The sequence below is a fragment of the Equus quagga genome, chromosome 4 (assembly GCF_021613505.1).
Source record: "Equus quagga isolate Etosha38 chromosome 4, UCLA_HA_Equagga_1.0, whole genome shotgun sequence".
Lineage (NCBI taxonomy): Eukaryota > Metazoa > Chordata > Mammalia > Perissodactyla > Equidae > Equus > Equus quagga.
In genome coordinates, this window is record NC_060270.1 from 111,353,549 (window position 1) to 111,373,752 (window position 20,204).

The 20,204-nt window shown below is 37.0% G+C and overlaps 1 protein-coding gene across 2 annotated transcripts in view; it reads right to left on the minus strand.

The window, feature by feature from the left end:
* The window catches only part of SLC25A12 (solute carrier family 25 member 12), a 95,010-nt gene that overhangs the window by 19,364 nt on the left and 55,442 nt on the right, over window positions 1-20,204 (minus strand). For both annotated transcript variants that reach the window (XM_046659126.1, XM_046659127.1), the window contains 7 exons: window positions 18,535-18,673; window positions 17,762-17,855; window positions 15,812-15,896; window positions 5,619-5,700; window positions 4,179-4,337; window positions 1,016-1,068; window positions 689-769 (listed from right to left, as the gene is read on the minus strand). In XM_046659126.1, the coding sequence (XP_046515082.1) occupies window positions 689-769; window positions 1,016-1,068; window positions 4,179-4,337; window positions 5,619-5,700; window positions 15,812-15,896; window positions 17,762-17,855; window positions 18,535-18,673 (693 nt within the window). The remainder of the gene's footprint in view (window positions 1-688; window positions 770-1,015; window positions 1,069-4,178; window positions 4,338-5,618; window positions 5,701-15,811; window positions 15,897-17,761; window positions 17,856-18,534; window positions 18,674-20,204) is intronic.

Consider the following 20,204-nt stretch of genomic DNA (forward strand, 5'->3'; position numbering starts at 1 on the left):
ACTGGAAGTTATTAAGGCTTTCAGGGACAAAACCGACTAAATAAGTCTAAAACAAATCATGTATTACCAAATGTGAAATGAACACCACAAGTAAAATTAGTTGAGCTGCACACTTAGATTTGAGAATTGGTCTAAATCCAATGTCATGCTCACACTTTAAAGATAGAAACCCTTGTGCTCTAAATAAATATAATCTGAATGTGTTCAGGATTGTCAACAGCCTCAACATAGTTATGGTTCTTTGCTATATCCTGGTCCCTAAAGAAGGAAAATTATAATTATAACACAATGGTTTACTCAGTCCTACACCTAAAATATAAGGGCCAAATTAATCAGTCATCTCACACTTATTTTAAAGTTCCAGTCAGTATAAGGGTATGGTAACTCTACTCACTACTCTATTTTCCGTGCTATTTAAGAAGAATCAGAATTAGAACTTTAAAAACTGTGGAAGATAATGCATCAGGAGCTTCTAAGAGACCAAGCTGACAAAAACACCACTTCTTTTCTGCACTCAGAACCAGTTAGATGATGCGATGAAATTAAAAAATCATTCCATATGATCACTGAGAAAATCTGCTTAGAATCCTTTGAGTTCAGGGAGAATGTCACTCACATATTATATCTAATGTGTAAGAAGGTTAAAAGAACCTATTTGCCACGAGACATGCCCAGAATTAATACTTACACAACCTCCAGCAAGAATTTCTGCTAAAAGTGGAATGGAGCCATCTCTTCTGGTAAATTTGTCCCGGACAAAATCGTTAACCTAATTAGAAAGACAACATCAGTTAACCATAATTCCCAACCATTTCCTCTACTGGCACATTATTAGTTTTCCAAGTCAGGAAAATATTTGTCTCATTATAAAATTTAAAATTATCAAAAGTTTCCATATAAATTTCAAATTTTACAAATGCCTTGACAGTGGGCCAGTCTCAGCAGCATCAGTTTTAATTTTTGGCTTAATGATAATCTAAACCAATGACATAAATTCAATGAGAAAGAAACTTACAGTCAGTTTAATGGCCTTTTCTGGAGCAACCCCTATAAGTTGTGGTATCAGACCTAGGTAAACAGAGAGAATTGTTAGCAATAGAGATGCACTAGACATGAAGATACAAGCCCAACGAGGAACGGTTTTTCCCATATTATTTACCCATCAAACATTTTAGGGTTTTCATTAAAATGGGAAAAAATGGATTACCCCCAAAACTCTGTATATGTATGTAATAATTATTTATGTCAAATATAATGTTATGCTTTCTTGAGGCTATAAATCCTTTTCTTAAGCACGCTTCCTTTAAAGCCTAGTTATCTAACACCTCCCAAAAAGTACGTGAGGAAGTAATGGAGCCCATGGATCTTCTCTACTCCAGGAACACTGCCAATAACAACGTAACCAAATTCCCTCTCTTTACAACCAACAACATACAAATATACACAGACACTTTAAAGAAGTCAAGGTTATATGCTTGGAAAAGTTCTGCAAAGCATGCTGTAAAGGAGACCCAGATTTTGCCACAAATGATGCTACCTATGTAACAGCATACAGTAGCTTGGTTATTACAGATTACTAGCTCCCATAATTTTCTCTTTAGAGAAACTCAGAATTCAGCACTCATTTATTTAAAAGGAAGCCAAAACTCCAAGAAAAATGCAGTTTTAAGTATCATTTAATGGGTATCTTCTACAAGCAAAAACATATGCCTATTGTATTATTTACTAATATATGTCAAACTTAAGACATTTCAAAAGAATCCTCTTAAAACAAAGGAAATCATTATTCTTAGAAAGTTAAATTTCCCAGGCTGGCTGCAAACTGGAAAAGAAAAAAACATATAAACAATTCAACATCTGTAGATATTCATAGGGCTCAGCTTTCTAAAGCACACAGATTATCCAAATTGTTAGCATACATTTCTTGCGTACATTTTTTAAAGATGCTAACAATAAACACTTTCTATCCTTTAAATCACCCAGCCAAGGGGGAGCTATGTATGTGTTTGCACGCTCACTGCTGATCTTAAGCCTGCTTTGAGGATACTGCTGAGTGATTTTCTATGAGTTGAGAGCCAGCAAGTAATCGTACATACAGGCTACTGTCAGTCAAACTGAATTATCAATGACAAACAAATCCGCACACACCTTAATGGGTAGCAGACTGATTTAAAAGAAGAAATCAGCAGATGGCAGTCTTAACTTGCTAACCCTCATGATTATCAGACCATATTACTTTTACTCTAACTCCCATACAACCATGTCAGCATGCGTATTTGTTTTACAACTTGCCTCAATAAGGCACATAGAATTTTAATAAAGTACTGATTTACGTCATTTTACCATTGTTTCCTGCAAAGAAATTTAGGCTAATCTGTCAACAATTTTGTCAATCAACTGACAGAATAATGGACCAGTTCTAAGCAATATATGACAATATCAATAATCACAGTGTTCACATATAGGACTCCTACAATCCTTTCCCTAATACAAGAGTCTCTCATCTAAAGGACTGATTTTATCAGCTCACATCCTGAATAAAGGTAGCAATCCCTCTGTCTCCTCACCTCCGCCCCCAACTTGCTATATTGGACCCATTTAATTAACATGACATCTCTCCCAAATGAAATCTTCTGTAAACATCCATCCATTGAGAAGGCTAAATAAACTGTGCAGTATATATCTAGGTTCCTTCTAATAGAGGTCATTCTCTTTAAAAGTATATCAAGGAGGAAGAAAGGTCATCATTCGACAAAAAAAGATTGGAGATGTCAAACAAACACACAAAAAACGACCTTAGCACCGCTCGACTCTTAGATTCCCTATTAAATAAAATCTAGATATGCAGAGTTTAATACAGTTTAAAACAAGCATTCACGTGACAATCTGCATTCGGGACAATGCACACTTATTCCCATGGAGAACACACTGTACAGCTAGAATTTAGAGACTAGAGCTCTGAATATTTCAGCAAAATTAATTACAATCATTCTTAGGAGCTGAGTATTTGAGCCTAGTTTGATTTCAGAACCACTCTCTTCTTTTATACTATACATAATGCCAAACATAAACCTCCTCATGACCCTCTCCTTCAAATCTAAGTGTATCAGAGCTACATTTCTCACTTGAATATCTGCACATAATGCTAACCAGAGGTGTTTTTTCTCCGGTCCATGAGCATAAAGCTTTGTTCAGGACCAGTCTTTCTCTCTAAGGAAGAGGTACTAAGCCAAATAGTTCAACAGAGCTCAGAATGAGCTTGGGATTAATGAGACCGTGTGTGCAAACAAACAAGTACAGTAAATTACATAAATGCCCTGGACTTGAGTATGTAGAGAGTATTTTCAAAGAATTCCAAGTGGCGCCCAAAGAGATTAAAAAATTAATCTCCCTCCCAAAGGAAACCCTAAATTCTAATGTGAAAACATCTACATGAAAGTCATTCTCCCTCCAAAGAGAACAAGTTCCTACAAAGCCAATGGGGGTGGGGAGAATTCTGCATGGGGCCACTGCCTCTGACGCCAGCGCTGTGCTCAGCCTAGAGCTGGTGCTAACACTCCCTGCAGAAGAAAAGCTCTCTGCTTTCACTCAGAGCCTCTGAACCAAGGGGAGGAAAGGGGCAGGAATGAGGCTTGGAGCCAAAAGGTTTTCTTTTTTTGTAAACTTCAGATGACTCACTGGAAAAGACTTATGAATCTGGAAGAGAGAAAAACATTCGCTATTTCTTCCAGTTGAAACAAGTGGATAAGAGAGTAAACTCACCTTCCAGTGGCACCCTGGCTTCTATTTCACAGAGAAGAGGTGTTTTCCTCCTCTCTAATTCTTTGAGAAAAGAAGCTCTCTATTTTTTAGCTGCCGTCCTCGTATTCCACCTGCAGACGCGCACCTTAGTTTGTAAGAGCACGGTGACCAGAGACCCACGTTGGGACACACGCAGGATTTGAATTCCAAGAAATATAAATAGCAGGAAGAAGAAATGAAGACCTTGTCTTCAGACTAATAGTGCTAGTTACCAGCAAGAATGTAGAAAGGGAAACGAGCAATCAGAAAATAAAAAGAGAGAAACAGCCCTAGTCTGACTGGGCAGGGTACACACTGATTTTCATAATATGCAAGTTGAAATCTGCCGCTGGTGAGATAAAACCACTAACTTCAGCAGCTGAGATTTGCTTACTCACCTCGGTAGAGTCCAAAGAAGCCCTCATAACGCAAGACTTTCTTGAAACAGTCAAAGCTGTTTTTGTACATCAGCTCCCCCACGACAGAGCCACTGCCACGCTGGTTTTGCATGCGGGTCTTCACCAGATCTATAGGATACACCGCAGTGGCCCCCACAGCTACAAATAAAACAATTTTAAGGGTTCAAAGAGAGCATAGTTAAATGGAGAATCTATAAGGACAACAAATCTCATCTCGAAGGACTAGAAAATAAAACACAACATCTATCCTCACGAAAGAGACTGTGTTATTTTTCCTTCTCCCATACACAGCTCAAGGATGACAGGCTTGCAGCTATTGGGATCCATAAATACAGCTGCTTCAGAGAAGAACTGCAGCGGATTTTCAAGTCATCACCAACATTACATAATCAACACTCAATTTTCTGTAACATTAAACTATTATATGTAAAACATATTTCTATATATTTCCCATTAAATGCTTAAATATTATACAGTTACCCCTTAAAATGACTATATATGTATACGTAGGTGGCTGTAATCTTAAAATTTAGTTTGCCAAATTATTTTGATAAATTAATCTTAGTTTGAAACCACAATATTGGAACCAAATCTCAACATGACCCTATCCCTATGTACAGAATTTGGTTTAAAAAAAAACCAAAAGGACAGGCTTTAGAATTTCTCAGGGACTGAGAAGTTTCTAACACGAAGTAGAGTATTATATTTTTCAACTGTTGAAAACCAAAATAAGCTTTGCAACTTCTAAAACTGAGACTAAAAAGAAAAAAATGATAGTTTCATCAGTCCAGGCTTGTTTTGAAAAATCCTAAGTATTTTAATCACACCTGTGGGGTTCTTCTCAACAAAGCAACTTCAGATTCTACACATCTTCTATAGAGAGATTGAAGCAAAAAAAGTCTCTCAAACTTTGCCTAGGAACAGGGAGGGGAGGTTCATTTTAGCAAATAAACTATAAGTTTAGATAGTCTTCAACTAGTAAAAGAGGAGAGGAAAAAAATAGAAGCAGAAAAGCAAAAGTGAATTGCTTTGAGAGGTTGTTTTATTTCATAAGGTTCTGGAATTTGTACCCCAAATCTTGATTTCCTACCTGCCTCATCCCCAAAACCATAAACACAGCCTTAGTCTCCATTTCTTCCACCGGCTCTAACCAGCATAATTAAGGTGAGTGCGGCACTGCAGCCAAGACTTCCACATTATTACAGAGCTTTTGTCCTGAAGACAGACTGGAGCCAGAGAGGCCATGGCCGTGCTGTGACAAGTCTTCTGATCACAGGTAAAACATAAAGAACACTTCAGAAAGCGCCGCAGGCGTGACCCGCGGGAACAATGAACTGCACCTTTGCTGATCTGTCCCAGTCTAGTGAGATAATATTACATTAACACAAGCTTGAAACAGCACACAGACATGTCACTCACCTCCAGCAACTGAGCCCAGAGTGAATCTGTAAGCGGACTCGGCAATCTGGAGCCAGACAGTCCTGCCTAAACCGTGAGATTGCTGTGGGGAGGAGGAAAACATGCAAAAAATTTTGTAAAAGCATAGAGCAAATGAAGAAAGCCACAAGTCAGCTATTTTCAGGTTTTAAAATAGATACCTCTATTATTAGCATTTAAAAACCATATCCAGCCAAACAGACACAGTAGCTTTTCTCCCTTCACTTTTTTCCAAGCCTATTAATGCCTCATTTATCTGCTACTATTGAGGAAGACACTATTATTCTACAGAAATGAATCTTTCAGGTAAATAAACATTTAGATATAAAATCTTTCCCCCTTCTTTACGTTAACCAACTAAAAATTTAAAAATTTCTCTAAAATGTACAAAAACTATCTTCATTCCTAAATCAGAGAACGTTGATCATCATCTACCATTTCTAATGACTGCAGGTCACCATATTCCTACGTCCATCAGTTACTGCACCGAGATCTAATGCAGCTGTTTGTGCTATTTCCCCACGCTCGACAGCTATTACTTCTTTCACCAACAGCCTTCTACTTTGATTTTGCTGCCTCTCATCTGTCAGGGCTGGAAAAATCACATAACTAGGATTGTTAGGATTATATGTAAAGCAAAATCAAGGGCTTCTCTTTTGGGCTAAGGTGAAAGACTTCAATAACTACTATTTCAAGGGTTCAGAGCCTGTGCTCCCTTATTTCTGGCTTTGCAGCTCAACCACCGAGGTTATCGCTAGTATCTGTGACTGGTGCTATCGAGCATTTGCTCTCCTACATCTATGTATTCCCCAGCTCTACCTGTGCAAAGAAAACAATTGAGGGGCTTTAAAAAAATAAATCCCTGCGGACTGGGGCTTATACATTTTTAAAAGGCTTCAAATCATTCTGCACGGCAGTTAGGTCGAGAACCACTGTCCTAGCCACATTTATAGTTCTAATATAAAATCCATGACGATAAGAAAGCAAAGAGGAAAATCCTATTCTGATTCAGAATGTTATTTCATAGGTATCCCACAGCATAAAGGATCTGAAATAATTTGTCTCTATTAGTGTGTCGGTCTTGATCTTTAATATTTTCATCCCCAAAATAGCAATTATGCTACATAAACAGTCCAAAATGGAGGAATAAAATATTTACTTTACCATAAAGGAAAGTTGAAAAATATTAACTAGGAATGAGCTTTTTAAAAACAGCATAGGGGCTGGCCTGGTGATGCAGTGGTTAAGTGCGCAGGGTCTGCTTCAGCGGCCCGGGGTTCGCCAGTTCGGATCCTGGGGGCGGACATGGCACCGCTTGGCACGCCAAGCTGTGGCAGGCATCCCATATATAAAGTAGAGGAAGATGGACATGGATGTTAGCTCAGGGCCAGTCTTCCTCAGCAAAAAGAGGAGGATTGGCAGCAGATGTTAGCTCAGGGCTAATCTTCCTCATAACAAACAAACAAAAAAACCAGCATAATAAAAAGTTTAGATACTCTCAGAATAATTTAATGGAGAGGGAATCTATGCCTAAAGTCTGAAAGAAGGAAAAAAAGTAAGCTAGTCTACTCTGATTTGCTTTCATTTGTACAATCTCTTCAAAGCTCAATTAACCAAACTAAATATGGCAAAGCCAGATATTAACAAACAAGTTGGAAAGCAGCCTATTGAAATATTTTATCTGCCTTCCTGTTTTGTAAATTTTGCACCACAATAAGTATCATTTCTGTTTTAACCAAAGCATCTGATATCTAAATATTTAATGTTTGATTGTGATCTCTGTAGACAGAGATCTTTTAAAAGCTCATTATGCTTACCAGAGTGTTGTGGTTCAATAAATTGCACAGTAAAAATGAAAGTAAGTAATGTTTAATGAAAAGTCAAGATGAAACCCATGGAAAATCCGGCAATTAGTTCAAATAATATCACTACCATACTTTATAAATCTCAACTATCCCAATATACCAATTTAGGTGAAAATATACATCTATTATATCCAAAACTGAATTTAGTACACAGGAGAAACCATCATAAAAAAGGTGGAAAATTACACATAGTAGGACATAATCATAGTCTTGCAGGGAATACATTTTTCCTATCAAGTTAGCCCAAGCAACTGCATAGCCATCCATTATGTCTGATTTACATGCTGTAACAAAAGTGAGCGATTAATAATTTGAGATTGATACTTTTATTTGAAATCTAATAAGGGAAAAAGCAGGCTATTTTAACAAAACCTTGAGTATAAGCCTAATTTTGATTCATTCACAGAGCAGCAAGAAATGTGCCATCCAAAAAGATAACTACTTTTTGTTCTGTTTATTACTATACTAATAATACTAATTTTAGACTGTTTAGGGATTTGCTGTCTTCCAAAGGGTGAAAGTACCTCACCAAGCACTCAGAACCTGTGCCCTAATGCAGCCCACAGGGGGCCAATGCTTTTCAATCTTCCGTAAATAAACTCCCTTGTGAGACCATCAGAACGCTGACTCTCAGCAATTTCTACCCACAGTGAGACCACACTGTCCTATTTTGTCAGTCGGTCCCCTGTGCATACAAAGGTAAGATGGCTATACTATGGACAGGACAGGTGACGTGCTAAAGGTCTCACCGTGAAACAGGGAATAAGCAGAGCGATGGCCCTGGTCACTCCTCTGCATTCTCATAAGACTCATTCTTAAGTCAACAGTCTCCAACTACTGTTTATGAGTGAACACTCCTGCCAAGCAAAGATTTTAAGCATCTAACCCCAATATATACATATATTACATATATATACCCCAATATATACATATAATACATATAATATACATTTTTAAACAGGTACATAAATAGAAATCATAAAAGAATGAGATGAAAAGAAATGATTTTTTTAAATTTTATTTTTCATTCATTAATGAAAAAACCGTTGTGGTATCATTTTAAGGTACTATATTGCCTGCATATGCTTCAGTTAGTTTTTTAAATGTTAATTGAACACACTGAGGTTAACCAGCTAATTGTGATAACTCTGCTTCAAAGACAACATAGTTGAAAACAAACACGATCTGTATCTTCAAGGTAAAGACGATGTTTAACATCACATATTCTGAAGCAATTTAAACTATGGCATTCTGCATAGACTTAAAAATCTTTTAAAATCAATGTCACTGTTATGCTATTAAACATGTAGCAAAATGTTTTTAACTTCTAAAAACATGCAGATAAAACTTTTTTCTGAAACTGGAGTTTTTCAGTCACAAAACCAGGTGAAAATAAACCTCATTCTCATAGATTATGAATTATTTTCAATCATGTCTACTTTCAAAAGAATATGTTGTATTAAAACTAACAGGATAAAATGGTTATGATCCCAAATAAGAATAAAGTAACCACTAATTCCCTTATTCACATAGAAGATTTCTCCTGTGTTCAACTACATATATTTTCTTTATACTCTCTTCCTTTAAAGAATGCATATAAGCCCTACAAAATCCAATGAAAACTGAAGGATTACATTGTGCTTTAATTCTCAGCTAAAAGCATCTCTAACTATAAATACTCAAAGGTCTTTTGAAAGAAATGTCGCCTCCACTCTTCTTACACAGAATTTATTTTAAAAACATACATATAAAAATATATATCTATGGTTACTAAAGGAATTTTTTAGGCTTAGCTATCACTATAACTTATGGTTCGCTTGTATTCAGGTATGTAAATTAATGTAATTAATGCTATGGATTTCATTTCATGAATATTCATAAGTAGAATGCTACTGTAGCTGTCATCCCTATTAATGACTGTGTACTGAATTTTTAGCATTTAGGCTGAAAGAAAATACTCAGCACTAAGAAGATCGCCTACCGTGAGCAAATGGGCCAAAGGAAAAGGCACTCTTTCCCTTAAGGTTATGATTATGATCATGAAGGTGATATTTAACAAGATTAATTAAGTGTTTTTCAAAGCAAAATAAGAGCTGAGAATCTTAAATGATTTTTAACCTGCTCCCTTAGCATATGTATGTGTATGATAGGAAATGACTTGAGATCTCATTTGGAGAGGAGAAAGTTCTTTTGCTTTTGTTGTCAAATGTACCTCATCCTATAAATAAGAATTAGATAAAGCAAACTCATGTCAGTTAACAAGTTAAGCAACTTGCCCAAACCGCGCTGCTTCACGTGGTGTGCCAACCCGATACAGAGGTCTGCCTCTTCCGAATGGCACACTATTCATGGATAGAAAAAAAGGAAGGAAAAGCTGATGTCTTTTACACTGAGCATAGGAGGGGGGAACAAAAGGCTAGATTTTATACCAACTAAAACGTATGACTGGAACGGCAAAATAAGGCTAGGGAAAGTAAAACGAAATTCTTTTGTCAGCAAATCACACCTACGAATTTAATAAGCCTGGATATGAATTCAGTATTCTTGGCTTTACAAAACAAGATTAAAACCCAAAGCTGTGACAGTCAAAGAGATGGGAGTAAAGAAAAAGAAAAAAAGTTTCTCCTTAATGCTAAACAATATTTACTTTTCTCTCAGTAAGAGGGGGATTAGATTGTGTTAAAGACTGTAATAAGTCTTTAAATCTAATAATTTAAATGATGTAAATGGTTAATAAATAAATAAAACTAATATATAAACCCAATTTCTTCCTTTTTGAGAACAGACTTCCATTTACGGCAAAACTATCATGAGTGACAGAGGTAAAAAGTTCCCAAAAAAAGGAACTAGCAAGCTCCTTTACTCATGAATCCAAAGTTCGAAGAAGATCCCTAAGAACGCAAAAGAGAAACAGTCCTATGTCGAAGGAATGCTACACATGAAATAGGCAGAAAAATCATTCTAACAATGCTTTGGCAGAACCCAACCCAGTTCTTTGTGTGAGTGGTCTGTAGCTTGAATACAAGTTCCCATAGAAACAAAAACTGTTTTAAAAAGTACATATATGCCCAAGCAGGTCCATCATAGATCTTTACCCCATTCAGCTGAAAAAGTAATTGTGATACACAGTAAAGAAAAAGAAGTTTGTTTACCCATTCTCATACGGGGCCAAAACTGTTCTTTAACCTGGTTTTAACCTCCAAAGTGCTTTGTGCTCCAAAAATGTCACATCCTCTTCTCTCTGCAACCCATCTCCTTTTATTTAACTCACTTTTCTCAAATGAAAATTTCCACTTTTCTCATTGTTCGTCTCCATCCCACAACAAATTTACCCATTCTACTGTTGATGAATATTGGAGAATTTTTTCCAATATTTTACTATTGCAAATAACACTGCTATATACGTTCTTGCAAGTGTCTTTTAATCAACACACGTACTCATTCCTCTTAGGGACTACACCAGGAGAGGAACTGCCAGGTCACAGGGCATGTGTCTCTTCAACTGTAGTTGATACTGGAGAATGCTTTCCAAAGTGGTGATGCAGCTTTACGACAGTTACCATCCCTCCACCTCCTGAACACTCGCCATTGTCAGAGTATTATTTTGGCCAATCTGGATAGTATAAAACAGTGCTGAATTGTAGTTTTAATGTGTATTTTCTCTGTTTACTAATGATACTAAACTTTCCTTGCTTTCTTCTTTTCTCCCTCTCCCTTCCTCCCTCTCTTCTGCCATTCGGATCTCCTCTATCGTTACCTTCTGTGTAGTTTGTCTTTTCAATCCTTTTAGTGATATGTTTCAATGAACTAAAGTTCTTAAATTTAATGATGTTTAACTTATTAATCTTTTTCTTTATGACAGGTATTTTGTACTCTGTTTATGAAATCTTTGCTTATCTCTTGATCACGAATATAATCTCCTATGTTACCTTCTCTATGCTTTTATCTTTCATATTTAGAACATTCCAACTGAAACAGATTTTTGTGTATGGTGTGGGGTAGGGGTTTCTTTTCTATATGAATATCCATTAATTAAATTTTTAGAAAATGTATGTAGAATTTCAGCCAGCACAAAAAAATTTAAAAAGTAAAACATTTCAGGCAATAAATATAAAGATATAATTCTTCCTCACCTCCTATCCCCTTCCACCTAAGGAAGGCAGATGAGGATGGATGAAGGAGTTGTGTCATAAATACATCTGAGCCCAACTTGGAGCTTGCTCAGATAGGCTTCTCATATTCAACAACAGGAACAACCACCACAATAATAGCAGTTAACACATTGCACGCTAATGTTAGTGCATTTTCTCATGTAATTCTTACAATAACCCTATCAGATGGATACTATTGTCTCTATTTAATAAATGAGGAAACTGAGAAAGGAAGGATGCTACATAATCAGTGCCCAAGTTCTTAACCTCTGCCTCTCATAACTTCCCTTCTATTTCTGAGCTCACAGGTCTCTATCATGAACATGTTTTTGTAACAACTTTCACAGGGAGGTAACAACAAAACATGCTGTCCTTCCTATTTTATATCTAAGTTTCAAGTAGATTCCTGTAGGGGAACACTCCACATATGAAATGTAGATAATTATGTATTCCTAGTTTGGCAATATAGGAAAAATTATAAGAGAGTAAAAAATGTCTTCTGGAAGTGACACAAAAATAGTTATACTTAGCATTATTGTAATTCTGTGCCCTAGAGAATTTCTAAAAACTGAGTCACTAAACTAGTAGTCTACATGGCTGCCTTAGAATGCCTCACAATCTAAAATATATTAACCAAAAAAAGTCTTTTCTAGACTGAAAATTGCAGAATGTTCACTACTTTGGTTGCTGTAAGGACTTAGGCATACTTTTACATTATTCTACTTGGCTCCTAGTCTGTATTCCTTACAAAGTTTTAATGCTACAAGGAAAAAAGGAGGATACATTTAGAATTTTGAAAGTAAAATAAAAATAAAAATCTACTGATTCACACCATTTTTACAGAGTGTAGAAGCTTGAAGGAATCTTGGAAACATTTGAAGGTACTCACTTTACTATAGGAGAAACTGAGGCCCATAGAAACTTGTACCAGATCCCAAGGACAGTGAAGTTCAGATTTTATGATGGCTGTGACTAGGGACATTAAATTTGAATCCCTCTTAATCTTCATAAATCTGTTTCTATGAAATTCTAAAAATTACTTATGATTTCTGAGTTTTATTTTCTCAGGTGTTGTTTTCACAATAATTTATAGGGGAAAAGTAGATTTAAAATCTTCATTTTTGTTTATTCCTAACCCTCAGCAATCCAATCTAGCTGATATGTGACAGGAAGAACAATGCAGGCTCTGAGTTCCTCCTTTGGGGACAATGCAAGAATATGCAGGATCTCTCCCTGCTCTCTGGAGATTCCAGATCCCTGTACCATCCTACTGGTTAGGAAAAAGGCAGAGAAAGCACCCCACCACCACTTGATATGCCAATCGGAAACCCAGGGAAAGAGGAGAGAGTGATTGTTTTTATTACTGCCCATTTCCTATGTATGTGACAAGACCTTTTTTTGTTTGTTTGTTTGTTTTGGTGAAGAAGATTGTCCCTGAGCTAATACCCCTGCCAATCTTCCTCTACTTTGTATGTGGGTTGCCGCCACAGCATGGCTTGATGAGTGGTGTACCAGTTTGCACCTGGGATGTGAACCTGTGATCCCCAGCCACCAATGCACAGCATGCAAACTAAACCACTATGCTATTGGGCTGGCCCAGAGACAAGACCTTTGAGGCCACCCATGCCAGCATAAAAGCATCAGTGCTGCCACTGAAGGCAGGCAAATCATCTTCGAAACTGTCTTCAAGAAAATTTATACCAGTAGCAGAATCATATCACCCTCCTAAGAACTAAGAAACACGAGAGATGTAGATTTAGGACACCAAAAATTACAAAGAAAACTTGCAGGTATGGCCTCTAGGATGCAAGTGAAACAAAAAGTAAGAGCAGCAGAAAGGCCGAGAAAGGAGGAAAAGAGTTGAGACTTTTTAATTCATTACACTGTTTTTAATAAGCTAAACGAAATATTCCCCAATTACAAAATTAAGGACACCCCTAGGGAAAGCTCTATTCATAGACATGAAACACTGAAAAATACGTCCTTTTGAAATGCAATTTTTCAAACTTTAAGAGCAAATTTTTATAAATGTATACCACAAAATCTAAACAAATTCGGTAAGAGCTCTTTAAATATTTCAATGTCTCAAATTTTTAATAATTTCATTAAATTTTATTATAAATCAATGAATTGGAATAAATCCATCTACTTTTAAAGGCTCTAAGAACTTGTAATGGAAATAAACTTTGAGGGCTGCAGATAAGAGTTTTTTGCACTAAAGATGCTAAACTGCAATAGGTTACAGATATATTTTAATCTGCAGGAAGATTTGTTACAGACCAAGCAAAGTATTAATATAAAATGGAGATATAAAAGCAATATTTTCCATTTGCGATTTACTTACCTGACTACAAAAGTTCTTGTTTATTATGTAAAATAAAACTGGAAATTCTAATTAGTTTCAGAGGCAGAATCATTCCATGGAGCTCAAGTAGAAGAAGGATTTCCTACCGGAATGTCCCAAAGTGAACCACACTATAAACTTGATTTTTCACAAGCACACTTGGGTATTCACCAATGTGGCAGCAATGAAGAACAAGTGGACTTGGGCTCTCTCCATGGCATGTCCATTTAGCTTGTTTCTCTCTCTGCTTGTCTCCTGTCTTCTCCCTCCTCTCCCCACGACCTCCCCATGTCTCCCAGCCTCACAGAACATCATAGTCCCCTAAAGACTCACAAGAGACACAGGTGTCATGTCTACTAGAACAGGGAAATACCAGGAGGACAAGGACTAGTCCTCTTAACCCTCACCCACCCACCCAAAGCTATGCGACCATCTCTACCACTGAGGTTTCCTCCAAATGCTACAGAAGTTGGAATTTCATTTTAAAACAAGATGGCTTTAAAAACCATTCCATTTCACTCTTCAAGGTAATATCATGGGGCTTATTTTCCTACCAAAACACTATTTTTGAGATCAGAAATAGGACTGCATTAACTTTATAGGACTCAGAAGCTTTGTTTTAATCATCCTAACATAAAAAAAAACCAAACTAACATTTTATCAAAAACGTAATGATAATCAAGATTTTCTTTCTGGTTCATTAATTAGTTTTCCTCTATTATTGCTTTAATCTGTAAGACACAATCTCAGTGAAAGATTTATTTCATTAGAGGAATGTTTTGTATTTTAAAAACCCTATAAATATCAATTTAATGTCACAAGGTGAACTTAACACTAATCTTTAAATGTGACTAGACAAATGAAAGGAAAAGACTGCTAATTCCAGGGGGAAGGAAGCCAAGCTCATGTATGTCTGCACTCTTATTTTCCTTATCTTCATAATAAACTAAACTAAAAAATAAAATAAAATAAAAAACTAAACTAAATAAAATAAAGCTAAAATAAAAAAACATAAACATAAATCTAGGTACCCCATAAAAATATCCTATGAGGGTGGGGGTAAGAGTTATATAAAGGTAATTTTTTTTGTCTTTATTTTTTTTTTATTGAGTTATTGATAGGTTACAATCTTGTGAAATTTCAGTTTTACATTAATGTTTGTCAGTCATGTTGTAGGTGCACCACTTCACCCTTTGTGCCCACCCCCCACCCCACCTTTCCCCTGGTATCCACTAAACTGTTCTTAGTCCATAATTTTAAATTCCTCATATGAGTGGAGTCATACACAGATTATCCTTTTCTCGCTGGCTTTTTTCACTTAACATAATTCTCTCAAGGTCCATCCATGTTACTGCAAATGGAATGATTTTGTTCTGTTTTGCAGCTGAGTAGTATTCCATTGTATATATGTACCACAACTTCTTTATCCATTCGTCTGTTGCTGGACACTTAGGTTGCTTCCATGTCTTGGCTATTGTAAACAGTGCTGCAATAAACATTGGGGTGCATAGGACTTTTGGGATTGCTGACTTCAAGCTCTTTGGATAAATACCCAGTAGTGGGATAGCTGGATCATATGGTAGTTTTATTTTTAATTTTTTGAGGAATCTCCATACTGTTTTCCACAGTGGCTGCACCAGTTTGCATTCCCACCAGCAGCGTATGAGGGTTCCTTATAAAGGTAATTTTTGAGCTAAGTAAAGTCTTTTTTTGGACAGTAGTTTTAACTTTCATAGCATTCGGAAGCTTTAGACTGCCATGTACACAGTATTTCAGCATTTTTGAAGGTGATTCTATTAATGAGACTCCTCCTACCTGTCTCTGAAGTTCTGCCAGGTTGTAAGGTAAGGCCCCCTCAGCCAGTGGGGCTATTCTCTCAATATCTGCCAAAGTCAAGCGCCTTCAGGCAAAAAAGAAGGGAAAGAAAAAACGATTAGACATCGACAAATTTCTCACACCAAGATTATCTGTCTTCACAAAAAAGGGGGGAGGGGAAGAACTATGGTTTAAAAGTAGTATTTCCCAAGGCCGGCCCAGTGGCGCAGCGGTTAAGTGTGCACATTCCGCTTCTCGGCGGCCCAGGGTTCGCTGGTTCGGATCCCAGGTGCCAACATGACACCGCTTGGCAAGCCATGCTGTGGCAGGCGCCCCACATATAACGCAGAGGAAGATGGGCACGGATGTTATCTCAGGGCCAGTCTTCCTCAGCAAAAAGAGGAGGATTGGCAGTAGTTAGCTCAGGGCTAATCTTCCTCAAAAAAAAAAAAAAAGAGTAATATTCCCCTATTCACACAGATCATTTCAGAAAGAAAAAAAATCTTTAGACTGTGCTTGCCACAACAAAAAGCAAAAGACTCCAGAGAAATAATGTGGAGTACACAAATTTAATAAGACTCCAATGATAGATATTAAAAGTAAAAAAATAATTCCTGCCAGAAGCAAAGTAAAGACGTTGACAGTTCATACAAACTAAACGTATTCACCTAGCATATATATTTAATGCATAGGTGTAAAGTATCTCGAGAAGGATAAACACAAAACAGATTAACACTGGTTGTCTTTAAGAAAAGGCACAGGGTAGAGGGGAGACTTTTTCGTGGCATGCTCTATTAAACTCTTTAAGTTTTGAACCATGTGAATGTACTAACGTTTTCAAAAAATTTACTTAAAAATAAGTACATTCCATGAACCAGCTAGAGGGTCACACCAGATCCAGTTTTGAGAAGCATGTTTAGAAAGCATTTATTATTATGAAGGAGGCTCAAACCTTAGCTAAAAATGTGAATTCTACGTGGATGAGGCATGGCCTGATATTTCATGTCAATCACCAAAGATGGACTGGTATATTTAGTATTATCTCCAGTTCAATTATATAGAACGAAGGCAATAAATCACCCATGTACACTCAACTTCTATTAGTCCTCAGTTCTAGAGTTAAAACCCATTTTTCAGATATTCCTACACTTAAATAACTACTAGAGGCGAGTGAAAAAAATCTGACCCCTTAATAGATTGTAAGTGCCTTATCCCACAGGTCCTGCTGGGAGCCCACAGATAAGGGTTTTTCTTTTGGATTTGCCTAAGATTTTGCAAATTAAATACCCTCTATGTGCTTTGGTTAGTTCAGTCTATAAAATAGAGGCATAAAACATCTGAGTTGTCTGTGACAGTAACTATGATGATAATATCACAGGAATATTTCAAGAAAATACTCTCCAACACAAAATCGTATATACTGTTTAGTAAAATGACTATTCGGGATGAACCAAAAAGATTACAAGATTCCTGAACGTGCACCTCAGTTTTTATTATAAATTTAGGCAAATTTCCACAAATCTCTTAAAATGCGTAACACCTCCTCACAGTCCAAATTAAATCAAGTTTCCATCCCTCTCTTACTTCTTCTCGCTTCCCTCCCCTTCTCTCTCATTTTTCTTCCTTCACCCATTTCCCTCTCTCATGTCCCTCAACCCCTAATCCTTTCTTTTACCTCTTTCTCTCCATCTCTTCTCTTCCTTTTCCCTCCCCTCTTCTCTCTTTTTCCCCCTCTTGTTTTCTCTCCCTGTCCCTCCCTCTATCTCCTCCTACCTTTAAAGTGTCTTCCTCTGTCTCTCCCTCCTCCCCTTTTCTCCTATCTGCCTGTCTCTCTTGGAATTTATACACTGAATAAAGGATTGTTAAAATGAACTGAAAGCAGACGACTGATTCACATGTTAAAACAACTGTCCTATAATAAATATCATGGAGAATTATCGGAATAGTTACCCTGTAGCATTATATAAGTCTGCAAGCTGGTATAGGATATCAATTTCTAGTGGGGTGACTTGGCCATAGCGTATGGCACTCTGGGCGAATTCCTCTGGAAGAAAAAGAAAATATTTCAAAATCCTAAAAGATTCTTAATTTACAACAAACTTCTACCTTAATCAACTATAATCTGAAAGCTTAAGGCATTTTAATACTATTTTAGAAATCTAAAACACAATTTAAATACCCAAGTTCAACTATATAGGAATAACTACAAAATTCCAAAAGCTGGCAAAAGATAAAATGTTAAGATGATAAAACAGATAAAGATAAATTAACTTCTAAGATGAAACAATCTCTTTAGAATCCTCTCTCTTATCTTATTTATTGGCTTTGGTCTCCAGAGTTACAAAGATAAAAGACTTGGCTGTTCTCCAGTCACCTAAAACCTCCTACTACAATTCAGTAAAAGGAGCAGACTTGCCCATCTTTCTGTGGCAACTCCTTCCGATTACAAACAAGCTGCTGCCACAGTGCCACTGACCTGTTTGACAGATTGGGCCAAGGTTCTTTTCAAAACTGTCAAAGCCACTTTCTCATTCCTGATCTCAGCATCCCATTAAATCCACCTGGATTTTGGAGACTATTATGGCCCAAGTGAAGCAAATACACATGGTAACATACTTTCTAAATCTGGCTTCAGAGTGGTAAACTTAGATCAACTTCATGCCCTAGACAAACAAAAGCGAAAATGCTGAGATTCAAATCAATATATGTTTTTTAAATCTTACCCTTGGTGACTTCAACATCTTTCCTTGTGCCAGCTAGAGTGCTATATATCTTACGAACAAGCTCCATGTTATTCAGTAAGGAGTTAAAGGCATTGAAGTAGGAGAAGCTAACCTGGTGTGAGATGCTTCCTCCAGCTGCCTAAGAAACGACAACACAAAAAGTTAAAAAAACAAACAAAAACAAAAAACACATTTATGGATGCCACTTTTCTCAAAGAAGATCCAAAGGAGTCTTCGTTATTAAAACGATTAACAACCAGTCCGTAAATACATGGAAAGTATCATACGAAACACTCAGTGCATTTCATGCCCTCAGGGAGGTCTACGTAATTTAGGTTTTAAGGAAGAAAGCAACATCTGGAAATTGGACTTCATGGTTCATCTACCTATAAGGTCAGAAACAACAAATATAATTATCACAGATCAAAAACAACGGTTATTTAAACAGGATTTCCAAGACCCTCAACTATAGACCTCCTGTTAGGTCTGGATAACCCAAACATTAAGGTACAATATAAGGGAAGGACAATATAAGGAGTATTTTTTAAAACTTGCTTTTCTTCCTCTCCACACATACACAAAAACCAGTGGTAACTTTAAATTTTAAGACTATTTTACTATATCAACTTTCCTAATCTTTTTTTTTAAAGCCATTGTTATAATTAAGATATTTAGCACTCTGTGCTGGGCTCTAAATTTGTATCATGCAAGATACAACTACCAAAAACTCCAAAAATGTAGAGAAAATCTAGGGAGGATTTATTTGCTATAAATTATGTCTTTAGTGGAACAGTGCCAAAGAGGCTCTCTCATGCCTGGGGAGGGATGGTGGGCAACGTGGGCTTCACCACCTCTGCAGGATGAGGAGGTAATTTCTCCCTCTGCCCACCACTTGGACATAAACTCAAAAAGAATATTTTTCATAGTTTTCAAAAGCCTAATTTCTAAGCCAGGAGTCAGAAGAACCCATACGATTGAAAACATTCTCTATTTAAAAAATCAATCAAAAATAAATCTATTTATGGAAATACCAGTGTGACAACCTTAATTATAAAGGTCTATTAAGAATAGTGTAGGTAGGGGCTGGCCCCGTGGCCGAGTGGTTAAGTTCGCGCGCTCCGCTGCAGGCGGCCCAGTGTTTCGACGGTTCGAATCCTGGGCGCGGACATGGCACTGCTCGTCAGACCACGCTGAGGCAGCGTCCCACATGCCACAACTAGAGGAACCCACAACGAAGAATACACAACTATGTACTGGGGGGCTTTGGGGAGAAAAAGGAAAAAATAAAATCTTTAAAAAAAAAAAAAAGAATAGTGTAGGTAATGATAGGCAAATATATCCACTCCCACCACCTCTCTCACACATGCCTCAGCCCAAATACACATGAGACTTGTATTAGCCTGAATTTGGATACCAGTGTCCCAAAAGCAGCACTCAAATTATTTCATACATTCCTCTGGGGATTGAAATGGCATTCGGTAAACTGAGGCTATAATAGGTCTCTCTAACCCTAGTGGAAAGATTAAATGAGTCTTTTAATCCCAAGGCACTGAGTGAGTCCTTCTCTCTGGGATTTTCTTTCCTTCTTCTTTCCTTCCTTCCCTCTCTCCCTTTCTTTCTTTCCTTCTTTCATTTTCTGGCTTGGGTATGAGGCGAGGGTAGGGGAGTGG